Source organism: Oenanthe melanoleuca, chromosome 5, assembly GCF_029582105.1.
Source record: "Oenanthe melanoleuca isolate GR-GAL-2019-014 chromosome 5, OMel1.0, whole genome shotgun sequence".
Taxonomy (NCBI): domain Eukaryota; kingdom Metazoa; phylum Chordata; class Aves; order Passeriformes; family Muscicapidae; genus Oenanthe; species Oenanthe melanoleuca.
Window position 1 is genome coordinate 7,013,368 of NC_079339.1, and position 13,368 is coordinate 7,026,735.

Genomic DNA, 13,368 nt, shown 5'->3' on the forward strand with positions numbered 1-13,368 from the left:
GTAGCAGCACACTTGTGATAACTCAGAACTGAATTAAATAAACTACGAAGCAGAAAACTTCTACTGTTTAACCATGAATTGAAAGACCTTGGGTTGGAGGTTTGCTTTGTTTTCAGAGATTAAAAAAAAAGTAACTATAAATAACATTTTTGACAATATATACAGATTTAAATAATTAACTTAAATACCTTACACCTACTCTTGCATAAAACTCTCCAGTAAAAGTGCACCATGTTTCTTTTCCCCAAAGGTGTTCTGCATTTTCCCCTGTGCTGAGGTAGGTCTGGAGGGAGATGTCTCATATTCTAGGAAGAAAATGTGTCACTGTCATTGTGGGAGATACTTTATTGCCTTTCTTTGTTCTTCCATTTTTGCTCAGGGCTATGTACATCCCGGGATAAATCCTGGATTCGTAAGCATTGTAGTTGTTTGGCAGGAGAATCTCTTTGAATTTGCACTCATCATTGAAATGGGCCTGAAATCAAAAGGAAAGAATGAGAGGGAAGGAATTTTAAACATCAGGTGTGGAAATATTCTTGCTACCAGGTGTAGAAGGTGTGTTGTGGGCAAATGTGCAGCTGAGCCCCCTCCTCTTAGTAATCTTTTGAAGTGGCATCTGAAGCTTCAAACAGAACTCAGGAGCAAGAGGATCAATTAGGGATGCTGTGCCCAGGTCAGGCACATACACCTAAAGGTGGGAAGGACACCCATGGGAGGGACAGGGTTACCTTAGCAGAGCTGAGGTGAGTAAGGCCCAGGCCCAATTCCATGGTCCTGCTTATTGAATTGCTCCTGGCTGTCCCATCAGCAATAAATTGCTTGAGAGGCTTCAGAATGCTGGCACTTTCTCATGTTGCTTGAGGAGAAAGAGGCATTTTGAAGCCACTCATCATGGACAGTATTTTTTGCTTCTTTAGATTTAAAATCAAAGGAAGGGTTTGGATAACTTAGGTTAATAGATTAGGAAAACAGATCAATAGACAGCAGACAACTTTTCAGGGATGTGGTTTCATTTGCAAGCACGTACAAAGAGGGACAGGTCTTGCAACTGTTATCTGGAAAGGAGCAAATGAACTCATCTCTTATTCTTGGGCAGAAACCTTGAGGTTTGTGATAGAGGTCTCAGCCTGCCAAGCTGAATACTGCACTAGGGATTATTTTACCCAGGACACCAAGGCAGCAGTATCCCTAAGAAAGATGACTGATTCTGCCTGGCTTTTATGTAAGTCAAAATCCTCTGTATCAGGACCAATGTCCCAGAAAACAATTCTGGATAGTTCATGCCTTCATGTGAAAATGCCCCAGTTAACTCTAACATAGTTTGGCTCTTTCTCAGCCCAAGGTTCTTCAGGGCACACTTGGTGAACATGATATAGAAAGTACATGGGTGAGGAAGGAGGGCTTAGTGACATGAGTTTAAAACTAAGCTGATCACAGTCACTTGTACAGAACTGTACAAGTAGGAGAACAGCTCAACATGGGCAAAGATACACCCTTTTATTGTCCACCTCAAGTATATTTTAAAAGTTGTTTCAATCTTTTCCAAAGATCACATGTAAAAGAAGTTCTGTGTTGTCTCCTAATGGATCTTCCTTCTCATAACAGAAGTTCAGAGCCCAAGGATGCTGAACTGCCATGGGAACTGACTGCCTGCTCAAGAGCATTAACAAAGAGTGATCAATAGGTCACTGATTCATCACATCATAAAGGGTCACTATTGGAGGCCTGGCTGATCACAAGTTCAAGTGCCCCCTGAGAGATGGAGTGAGTGATAGCCACACTGCCTAAGGCTGTTTGTACTTCTATATAACAAATACATGGACTAAGCCTACCTTGTGGTCTTGCCACCCAAATGAATGATCTGTTGGTCTGTGAGGTAGGCAAGATGTGCAGCCATGGTTGGGTGACTACAGTTTTTATGTCAGAACCAAGGAAGTGTAACGCAGAAGAGAGAGTTTCGCTCCAAAAACTCAGTAAGCAGTGTAACTGGGCAGCACACTTTCTGCTGGCAGGGCAGGAAGGGCTGCTCTGTGCTGCCCGACCCAGGAGGGGCAAGGATGGCGCTTGGGCAGCTTTTAGCTTTAGCTTTTTAGCACATCTCACCCCAGCTGACCACAGTCCCCTCCCCAGTGGCTACTCACTCAGTGGCTACTTACAGATCCATAGAGTTTGCCTTTGATATTCATGGCCACAAAGAGTCCACTTTTGACACCAAATATGCTCACCACGCCTCTTTCCACAGGAGAAATTTCCAGCAGACCTATACAGGAGACATAGAAATCAGGGGGACAAAAGGGTGTGCCCTGGAGTGTTTGGTGTCAGTGCTGCGCTCATCCACAGGCTGCCATCCCCAGTGTGGATCCCCACATCCCGGTACTGCTGTGGGTGGCCACAGAACTCCAGCCTCATACTCCACGTGCAGTCCTATGCCCCATGCTAGGACCTCTCTTCTTTTAGCTAAGTATCTATTTTTATTTTGCCCTCAGGCATCGTCTTATGTAGACAAGGTTAAAATAAGCCAGAGTATGCTAAGGGCAAATTAAACATTTGTCATCATAGAGCTTATATCCCCGCTCCGGGATCTTATTGTTTCAGTTGGATATCAGAGTCATGGGGCCACGGGGTTAAGTCCCCAGCAGATGCTTTTCAAGTTTGGGGGAGAGCTGGGCTCGCCCCAACCCGTGCTCAGAGTGGGCGGCCCACAGCACTGCGTATCCTCCAGATGTTGAGGCAACCCGGACACCTGATGCCTGACTGCGGCAAAGGGAGAGCAGGCGCTGAGCAGCGCCGACGAGCCCCTCCCGAGCACCCGACGAGCTGCTCCGGAGCTCCCGATGGGCTCCGTGGCCGCCCCGCTACCCCAGGCTCCCCCACCCGCGGCAGAGCCGAGGGGCGCAGCCCGGCGGTGCTGCCAGCGGCCGGACTTTTGAGGGACGAACGAGGTCTGCCATGCACCCACCCTCCTTTCGGGACATGCCACTCTCCGGGGCAGGTCAGTCCCTCCGCTCCCGCAGAACTGCCCTCCGGCGGTCCCGCGGGCGCGGAGCGTTTCACCTGCCCCGCCGCGCGGGTGGTCGCAGTCTTACTGTATCGATTCTCGCTGTGAATCCCATCGATGCGGCCGTCGGGCAGGACCTGGATGTGAAAGCCGATGCCCACGTTGCAGTAGAGTCGCCGCAGCCGTTTGATGCCCAGGAGGTAGTCGCCGTCGCGGGCGGCATCGCGGCGCTCAGACGGGAGGCGAGCGACGGAGCGGGCGAAAAGAGCCGCGTCCCAGCGGCGCTGGCGGAGTCCGGCGGGGAGGCGACCAGGGGGTGACCGGCCACGCACCGCCCCTGGCCACAGCAGCCCCAGGAGCAGCGCCGGCAGCAGCGCCGCGGGGAGAGGCATCCCGGCTTAGGGGCGGGTAGCCACGGGCCGGCCGCCGGACGCTTCGAAAATACTCTCTACCCCCAGCTCCCACTTTATACTGAGGTCAAAGAAGGGGAGGGGGGGAAAAAAAAACCAAAAAAAAAAAAAAAAACCAAAAAAAAAAAAAAAAAAAAAAAGCAAACAGAAAAAAATATTAATAAAGGAGAAAAAAGAAAACCAGAAAGCAAAGCGGAGAGGGAGGGAGGGAGCTTAGTGCTCAATCCCCCGAGGATCTGCGGTTTCCTTGGGCTGGCTGCATGGAGAGGAAGTCCCGGGAGCAAGAGCTTCTGAACTTGATCTCAGTTCCAGGAGTCTTGTCTGAAGTGCTGATCTTCTTCTATAGCTGCTCAGCCATAGCGCTTTGGCCCTAGCCACGATATTTATACATCCATGTGCGTTGGTACCTATTACATCACCACCTACTGCTGTCTGCTGCAGCCCTCCGGCTTAGCTGAAAGTCAAATTATCACCCCTAGATGCTTAACAGCTCTGAAGCGTCTTGAAGGGAAGGGGTGAGCAGCACTGGTGCTAAACAAGAGGGATAGTTCAAACTTAAAAAGAAAAGGTCATATTTTACATTCATCACAGCAATCCTCTTCCTTTCTCTTTCTTTTTCTTTCTTTCTTTCTTTCTTTCTTTCTTTCTTTCTTTCTTTCTTTCTTTCTTTCTTTCTTTCTTTCTTTCTTTCTTTCTTTCTTTCTTTCTTTCTTTCTTTCTTTCTTTCTTTCCTTCCTTCCTTCCTTCCTTCCTTCCTTCCCTTTCCTTCTTTCTCTTTCTCTTTCTCTTTCTCTTTCTCTTTCTCTTTCTCTTTCTCTTTCTCTTTCTCTTTCTCTTTCTCTTTCTCTTTCTTTCTCTCTTCTCTTTTTCTCTTCCCTCTCTTTCCCTCTCTTTATTATTTTCCCTTTTATCTCCTTTCTTTATATTTTTCGCTTTCTCAAATGCCTACAAATGCTAATGCAAGATACAAAAATCAAAGAATGCCCAGCATACTTTCCCCCCAACACAATGTATGACTATGTAAATCTGTGGAATTTCAGATTTTTTCTGTATCCAAGCGACATAGTTTACAGTTTGCTGGATGCAGAAAAAAATTCCCTTCATTAAAAGCCAAAACAGTTGTTGAATGGGAGGTTTAAGAAATGGAAAATGAAAGAACTTGCAAAAAACCAAACCAAACAAAAAAAACAGAACCCCCCCTCCCCCAAAACCCAAAAACAACGGAAAGGACTAAGGTTTTAATAAAGAGGAAAACATTTAAAGACCCAGCAAGTGTTCAAAAGAGGCCATAAAGTTTTTTGTTCTAAATATCCCTTTAAGAAGTCTGCAGTACCAGACTTGTGGAGCTCCCTCTTGGTCACTGTACAGACAGGGGCTTTGGTAACACAAGTTTATTCCAGAGCCTAGAGGCTGCCCACTCGTGCAAGTATTGCTGCACTTTTTATTGGAATGGTTATTTTTTAATCTTTACTTTGCTTTAGATGCTGATGCTGCTGTATTTTAATGATGCATTTGTTTTTAGGTAATTGATTCATTTGGCTTAGGTTTCTGGAAATGAAGCTCAATATTTAAAAGGAGGTGAAGTTTTGACCCCATCAGTTTAGAACTATTTTGCTTAGAGCAAATCCCATATATTTTGTCACCTCCCATACCTTAAGCTTTGGCCTTCAACAGGTTTTCAGCACAAACAGGTGAGGAGACATTAGGACAATTTTGGAATGTCCTGAATTAATGAAAGTGTGTTTTGGGGGAGGGGGAAGAAGTGGTTTGTGACTCAAGTCCTTTACAGCCTGAAGCCAGTTTAGTCCTTCACGCCGGTAAAGCTCTCCCGCTGTTCCAGCAAAGGATGCAAGAGAAAAGAGAATTGCCCCAAGACAGATGACAGCTCACCTAGGTGCGAAAATCTCTGACCTTCGCTAAACCTGAGCAAACTTAGATGATGTGCTTTTATTTCTTCTTGTGAGGTGCACATGCCACTGCTTTGGGAGTGATTGCAATCTCCTCCGTGTAGTTTGTCTCATCCTCAAGCAAGTTCACTCATCTGTGTGTGTTCAAAGACAGCACAATGTAGATTTTTCACCGTGAAGGTGAAAATGCCTCATTCCTAGAAATGTTCCAGGTTGGACAGGGCTTTGAGCAGCCTGGTCTACTGGAAAGTGTCCCTGCTTGTAGCAGTGGGTTGGAATGAGAGGATCTCTAAGGTCTGTTCCAAACCAACAATTCCGTGATTCTGTGAAATCTAGTGATGCCAAATGCACAGATATTTGCTACACTTTTATTTGCATCAGGTCCATCCAGACCCCCCCTTACACCTGATAAGCTGAGTGGCTCAGTTCTGGATGCCAAGGCTGTGCATCAGGCAGAGACCAGCTGCTCCCAGGCTTGGAAACTGCCCTGCTCTGAGGTCTGTGCTGGACACCTTCTCCTTCCCCAGGGTCCTCAGGATGGTGTGATCCCACCTCACTTCAACTTTGAATTATTTGCTTTTCACAAACAGCAGCAGGTGAATTTGGGATTAATTTATTTACCTTCTGAGGATGAGGAAAAGGAGTGGCACTTCTGCTGACACACCCAGCAGCTCCTCTCCTGCAGCACAGGGGAGGCCCAGTACCCGTGGCTGGTGGGCCAGGGCTGATGGGCTGCCTGGCCTTATTGCCACAGACAGCAACTCTGCCTGGCCCAAAGCAGTGTGAACTCTAAGCACCTTCAAACTCTGAGTTAGGGATGTGCCCTGGAGGCTCAGCAAGGGATGATACTTTCATCCCTTCGGGAGGTATGGAAATGAGTCTTGGAACACCCTTTTAGGCTCCTAGTCCATATGTTTGCAAGGCCAGGTCCTAAATGGTTACAGAGAGAATGCAGAACATCAGTTGATATTGCCACAATATCACAGATTCATAAGGGATGCTTCTGCAGCTCCATTCTTAAACCTGCCACAGGATTAGATATCAGTCTTTCCATTAAGGGTTCCAATGAACTTTTCTGAGAGGAAAAGCAATGAGTTTCCAGCTAAGAATGAAGCAATGAGGTATGGGGTTGCTTTCAAGTTGTTTGTATTCATATGTGTGTGAGCTTGTGTGCAGGCTGCCTTTGAAGCCCTGGTCCTGCTGCTACAAAACCCTCTGGTTTTTCTTGTTTGCACCTGGGAAAAAAAACCCTCAGGGATGGAGGCGAAGCAGAATCACACTACTTTCAGTTTGCACCAAGTATAAATGACAGGTGGAAAACCCTCACCTTCGGGGTCTTTATGTTGTGACACAGACATTGTCAGTTGGAAATTATTGGCACAGGAAACCATTAAAGCAGGATATTATCCACAGAAGCCAAAAATCAGTGTCCATTTCACTGAGACCCTTTGGTCTGGAAGGATGGGGGCTGTACTGGAAGAGGCATGGAGAAGAATATTGTGAGGAAAAGATCCCTTTCACCCTATTTGCATGCTACGAAGGCGTGGCGAAAAGGCACCCCAGCTCTCCCTTTCCTACACCACTTTTAGTTATAATCGTTTTGGAGGACAAGCACCCAGCGCTCCGCAGAGGGGCAGAGCCTGGGAAAGCTTGCTCCGTTCGCGTCTGGCTGCCTCCGTGCGCGAGGGGCTGTGGTCCCGGGAGAGGAGGATGCCTGGAATGCCGGGGTGGCCCGGAGACCTCGGCCGTGCCTCCTCTGCCTTCTGCATAGCGCACATACCCACCCCAGCCAGCGCCAGGGCACGCCGCTCCTCTCCTCTCCTCTCCTCTCCTCTCCTCTCCTCTCCTCTCCTCTCCTCTCCTCTCCTCTCCTCTCCTCTCCTCTCCTCTCCTCTCCTCTCCTCTCCTCTCCTCTCCTCTCCTCTCCTCTCCTCTCCTCTCCTCTCCTCTCCTCTCCTCTCCTCTCCTCTCCTCTCCTCTCCTCTCCTCTCCTCTCCTCTCCTCTCCTCTCCTCTCCTCTCCTCTCCTCTCCTCTCCTCTCCTCTCCTCTCCTCTCCTCTCCTCTCCTCTCCTCTCCTCTCCTCTCCTCTCCTCTCCTCTCCTCTCCTCTCCTCTCCTCTCCTCTCCTCTCCTCTCCTCTCCTCTCCTCTCCTCTCCTCTCCTCTCCTCTCCTCTCCTCTCCTCTCCTCTCCTCTCCTCTCCTCTCCTCTCCTCTCCTCTCCTCTCCTCTCCTCTCCTCTCCTCTCCTCTCTCTGTGTGCAGCTGGTCTATTTGATCTCGCTGTGCCTAGGTTGGCTGCTGCCGGGAGCGCCTCGCCGTGACCAAAACTTCATTATCTCCGGCGATGCTGCTCTGTTCCGTATTGGAGAGGGGCAGTGGAGAACAGCAGCGGGTAGCCACAGCGCTGGGCAGGCAACAAACAAAAGCAACAAAAACCTCCTCCCGGTCTGTTTGGATGGACTCAGTGAGGGAACTGAGAGTGGCTTAGCTTGGGATGGGTATGGATGCCTCCAGCAGTTACTCCCTCTGCTGCTGGGCACCTCCTGCAGTGCCACATTCCCGTGCCAAGCCGAGACCAGAGAGGACAGCACTGCTCCTGTAGGGCTCCTGTAGGACTTCAACAGCTCAGAGGCTGCAGTGCACACTTCCAGCCTGTGTCCACACTGCTCACGTACACCCACTGCTGCAGGAATGGGTGCCCAGGAGAGCTGGCCAAGACCTCTGATTTTCTGGGTACTCCATTCAGTGCCATGGCAGCCCTTTCTCAGCTTCTGTGATTTGTTTGCTCTGTACATGCTGATGTTCCTGCAACATCACTGAAGAGGTATGAAGGGGTCAGGTGGCCTTCTGGGAGACTTAAGGCCACTCACCAGGAAACATGATGTGAACATGGCTATCCATTTCCTTGTCCTCCTGGCATATGAACAGCTCTCAGGTGAAACAACATGTCCAGACCATCTATTATATCTTCTGCTTCTCAACCTGTTCCCCAGGTTGCAGCTTTGCTCCATGCTTTTCTTTCACTGTGCGTTGTCCAGAGCAAAAATCCCAAGTCCTACTGCTGCTCTGTATTTCCAGCAGTTTTCTTTGCTCGTGGCTTCTGCTCCATTATCAGCTCTTCTGGCTGCATGTGCTTCCTGTTGTCCACTGTCCTCTCTTTTTTCCTGTGGCTGCTCTACTCCTTCATCCATCCTCAGGACAACAAGTGCCTTTTGTGGAAGTTACATTCCCAGACATCACCCAGCCCTTAGCTGGTGGTGGGATGAGTGGGAAAGGTGGAGATCCGAGGAGCCCTCAGGAGCACCACTCGAGTTTGTGTTACTGAAGAGCAGGACTCAGTGGGATGGGACAATGGGAAGCCATCAGTCAAGGCAGATCGTTTTGGGGGGCAAACGTGTTTTGTCAAAGCCCCATACCCCTCATCCTCATGTTGTTTGACCAAACCAGGGAGGGAAGTCTGCTAAGGACACAGATACGAGAAATATGCTCAGCAGGCTCCAGTTTCTAATGTTGGTCTTTGGAAACATTTATTCCCAGCCAGGCTCACTCTCAGGCTGAAGCTCACACGCTGATACTTTCATACTCACTGCTGACATTTCTGCATGTGCTATTTTGTCCTTCCTTGTCCTGTATGTTTTTTACCTATTGAAATTATAAACACTTTAAAACTAAAAATAAATATTTTTTTCCTTTTGTCAGATTATGACACACATACTTCTGCTGATACACTACTTGGCACTCCGCCAAACAAAACTGGTAAAATGAAACATAGTAGAAAATTAGTTTTGAGAATCAGAGTAAGTGTTTGTTAAGCTTATTTTTATTATTATTGTTGTGGGAAATAACAGCTTAAGCTGACTTTTTGTGTGAGAATGTTTTAGCTGACTTTGAACACAGCATAATTGGTTTACACCAATCTGTTCAACATGTGGCCTCTCTTGCATGAATCATTTTTTACCCGTGGCTAAAGTGAAGAAAACTGGCTGTTGTAAGCAAATGATGTGCACTGCTGAATTTTAAAACTCCCTAGCAAAACACCACTTAGAACCTGTCAGAACATATATGGACACAGCTGTACAATCTATAACCTCTTGGAGCATGCAGGAGACCAGCTTTTCCAGTTGACCTTTGGTGTCACAACTGTGAAACAAATACTCTGCTTTCCTGATATCACCTGTGGTATTAGCAGTGGCAACAGCTTTATCTTTCACTGGTTCACAAAAAGCCCTAAAAACAGGTATAAAACCAGGTCAGTACAACATTACTCCTGATGGAGCCAGCCAGAAAAATCTGTAGGATTTTGATGGGTGAGTTTTTGGAAAGCAAACTGCAAGCCATGAACAATGCACAGGTAACAGCTCTAGAGCTTGAGCACCCAGCATGGAGGTTACTCACCAAATTCTGTCTTGTTTGAGGGTAGTGACAGCAGTAACATGTCAGGTAAAATGTATTTTTTTCCCCTTGGTTTGGAAAGCAAAGCTCAGAAATTCTACAGCTGAGCTCTAGAACTGAGGAGCAGCAGCAGTGTGTAAAACAAAGTTACCTGTCAGCAGACATGTCAGTCATCTGTCAGCAGGTCTGTCCAGGGATTTGCCATAGGTTTCATTACTCACTCTCTTTGTGCTGTTGAATAACAGGCCTCGCAGATCACAATGGGAGCCAGTTCTCACTCCAAGTTCAGATCACATGAGTTACAAGTAAATAAGTTTTGGATGAATGATCCTTGCCCAGAAAAATCCCCTTGACACCAAGAAACCAGCAGAGATGGCATGGTTTGATTTTTGATTTAAGAATTTAATTCCCCTTGCTATTCAAGGCCCAAGAGCAGTGTTGTTCTAGTCAATCATTTTAATATTAACTAATTTTACTCCCATCTTTCTCACTTCGCTGATAAAGCTTTGAGAGCTACAGAAACATCAGCATTACAGGAATTAATCCATGCACCATAAGAAATGACAAGCAAAAGATAACAATAAAGGCTGACCATCTCCTTTTGGATGATTCCTCATGCTGCTCTGAGAGCACATTTCCCACAGGATTTGCTTTTGTTGCTGTAGGTATAAGAGGGAACAGGATCAGGCTCTGAGTCAATTTGCTCCATGAAGCCATGCAGCCTCCTCATGTTTCAGCAATGGATAGTGAAGACTATTAATTTTCTTGCATTTCAGAATATGTTTTTTGACCAGAAGAATGTACAGTTTTCATCCAACGATCTCTGTGGGAAGAGATCCCCAGGAATTAGCTCAGATACTTACCTGGCTTGGGACTGCTTATTAATAAGCAGAATGAGATAAATGCAAATTAGAAATTAATTTGAAGGTTGTCTTGAGGAAAAAAAACAGTCTTAACTGGCGCAGTCAACAATAGATTGAAGGGCTTTGGTATTTTTAATAATTTCCAGGACTAACTCGTGATTCCCTCCATTGATTGGAGCCAAGTGTCCCTCCTGAATGTGTGTCCTACAAATGCTGAGTGCAACAGTGTGGCCGTCTAAAACCTCTTAGCTGCCACATCCCAACAGAGCATGTCCCAACAGCTTTTCTTTTCCCCAACATTTCCTCCTTGCTACCATACACATGAAATAACAGGTAAATTATTGCACAGAAGGTGCCACAGAGCTCATTTCCATGTAACCTCCTGGGATAATGGGATAAAACAAAATAAGCTGTGGCTGCACAAAGTCTGAACACTGTTTTACATCAGAGCACATCCATTGAGGATGATTGTTCTGATACAATCCCACGTGTGTTATTATCAATATTAGCCAGGATGGAGGATGCTCACGAGAGCTGTTGGAATCAGGACAGTGGGATGGGAACGACACATAATGAAGGGAAAACTCCCTGCCCAGGGAATTCAGACAGTGCTGTGCAGTCACTGCTGTGCTATTTGCCACATGCTATATCCAGTCACAAAATATTCCACTCAGTGACACAGCCAGAAAAAGCCCTGCGAACCCCAAAGTCTTGGAGTCTTATAATAACTCCTGGAGCACAACCTCCTCCACAAAAGGAGCCCAGCAGTGCACCCAGTGACCTGCCAGGGACACACTGCATGCAGTTTATTCTGTATTTAAAGAGTCAGGCAAAAATCACAGGGTCTGGTTTCAGTGCTTTCATGGCCATCTAGTACTGCTGTGGAACAGGGAAACAAATATTTTTGGTTGCCTTAATGAAATTTCATAATGCTGGGATGAACTGTTACAAAACTATTTGGAGTTTTCAGAGTATCCATTTATTTTAGTGGTTGAAAACAAAATTTGGATTTAGTTTTAACCACTGAAATAAATGATGAAACTAAATTCTACCAATATTGGGTGAAAAAAAGGATTCTGTCATTAAAAATATATATAGTTTAAAAATCAATGTGCCTTCTTTCCCCCTCCTTCCCCTCCTTCCACTTTTTAATTTGCAAATTTATATTCATGGGAGTTGCTGGAGCAGCACTGTAGAAGGCTATTTATCACTTAAAGTTTAAATGCAGGATTTCAGAAAAAGGAAAAGCATTGGAGTCTTTACAAGCATTTCTCAGATTGGAAGACAACATAATGGTACAATAGTTCTTACTGTAAAATTCCATTTCTAATGCTTACAAGACAATACATACTATCACTATAATTTTCATTATTATTTTTCTGGGTAAAAAAAATGTTCATTCTAAGACTTCAGACACAATCAAACCACAAAGAGGATGGAAAAAAATAATCTGCTGGCTGATTTGTAGAAGGAGGGCAGCTGAAAATGGTCAAGACATGATGCCAGGACCTCTGGGAACTAGGGCTCCATGCCAAACCACAGCTAGCCTTGGAGAGATCAGGCCTGTCCTCCAGATCCTGTCAGCTGAAGGACCTCAGGGAAGGTGGGTGTTTGTTGGTGTAGGCTCCACCTGAAGGTAAGAGGGTGGATGGAAATCCTGGCTCAGAAACCTTTTTTGGGGAGTGAGGGTCTGTGGCTCCAGGAAAAATCCCACTGGCTGGGGACTGGACGGTGTTGGAGTGAGCAGGAGCCAGGGAGCCCTCAGAGCTCCCATGTTTGTTTGCCTGGAATTCCTCATTGAAATGCTGCAAAAATAATTTAATAAAATATTACTTTTGGTAGCAGTGACAGTTTTCACTATAAGTACTGAAGAGGCAAGAAGTGTCATTCTTAACAACAACACAAGAATGTGTTACACCCTTTCCTTTCCCTCTGAAATTTCCCTGCCTCTTTTCACACTGGCTGGGGCCACTGCTAAGAATTGGGAAGATGAAGGAGAGAAGGGGGAAGAACCGTGCTGGCAAGTGTTGTTATACAATGTATTTTGACAGGCTTGGAAAGTTTCTCTCCACCCGTCTCTGTCATCACAGTAGTTTATCTAAACTGCAGCAGGCAAATTGAGGAGCATATATCAAGAAAACTGCCCCCAAACTCCTTCCTGTAGCATTTTGTACATGCAATCATAATTCAGAACCATGGGAACAAATCTCACACACACTGTTGTAGATTATTATTTAACAGTAGTAAAATCCCACTATTTTTTCCAAGACCGAGGAATGGTTTGCAACCCATCTTTAATTTTCCTGATGCTTCCAGCTCAACATGGACACAAGCTGCAGTGTCAGTTCCCAAATGCAAGGGATTGTGATTTGATCATGTTGGCAAAGTGGCTTCAGGAACTCTTTCCTTCCCTTTTGGGAATGCCCTGCCATGGTGCTACTCCTGCATCATCAACACTGTACTTTGTCATTTATGACAAAGTTGCATATTACTCAAAGTTAAATATTACTATAATTGCCATAATAGTAGAAGTTACATATTTCTAAAGCGTCTGTGACAATTAGGGACAAGGGAATGACATTTCCACCACCTGCAGAGGAAAAAAATGCAGAACACCTTTGCCCATGGACTAATCCTACACTGCCGAAGGAGCAGCAACACCTCAACAAAAAGGTCACAAAGAAATCTGCCAGACACATTTAAAGAGCAATTTGGAATCACCAAATCCCAGCCAAAAATATCTCGCTGTTGTTACAGCATAAATATAATTACTGCTATTATTAGTAGTGGCAATAGTT

At 46.0% G+C, this 13,368-nt stretch overlaps 1 protein-coding gene across 1 annotated transcript; it reads right to left on the reverse strand.

Annotated features, from left to right (window-relative positions):
• Nucleotides 1-298: 298 nt before the first annotated feature.
• FGF4 (fibroblast growth factor 4) lies at nt 299-3,390 on the reverse strand. Its single transcript, XM_056493332.1, has 3 exons — nt 3,087-3,390; nt 2,157-2,260; nt 299-475 (listed from the first exon to the last, which is right to left on the reverse strand). Exons 1-3 carry the CDS (start codon nt 3,388-3,390, stop codon nt 299-301), a joined length of 585 nt encoding a protein of 194 aa, XP_056349307.1.
• Between the last annotated feature and the right edge of the window lie 9,978 nt (nt 3,391-13,368).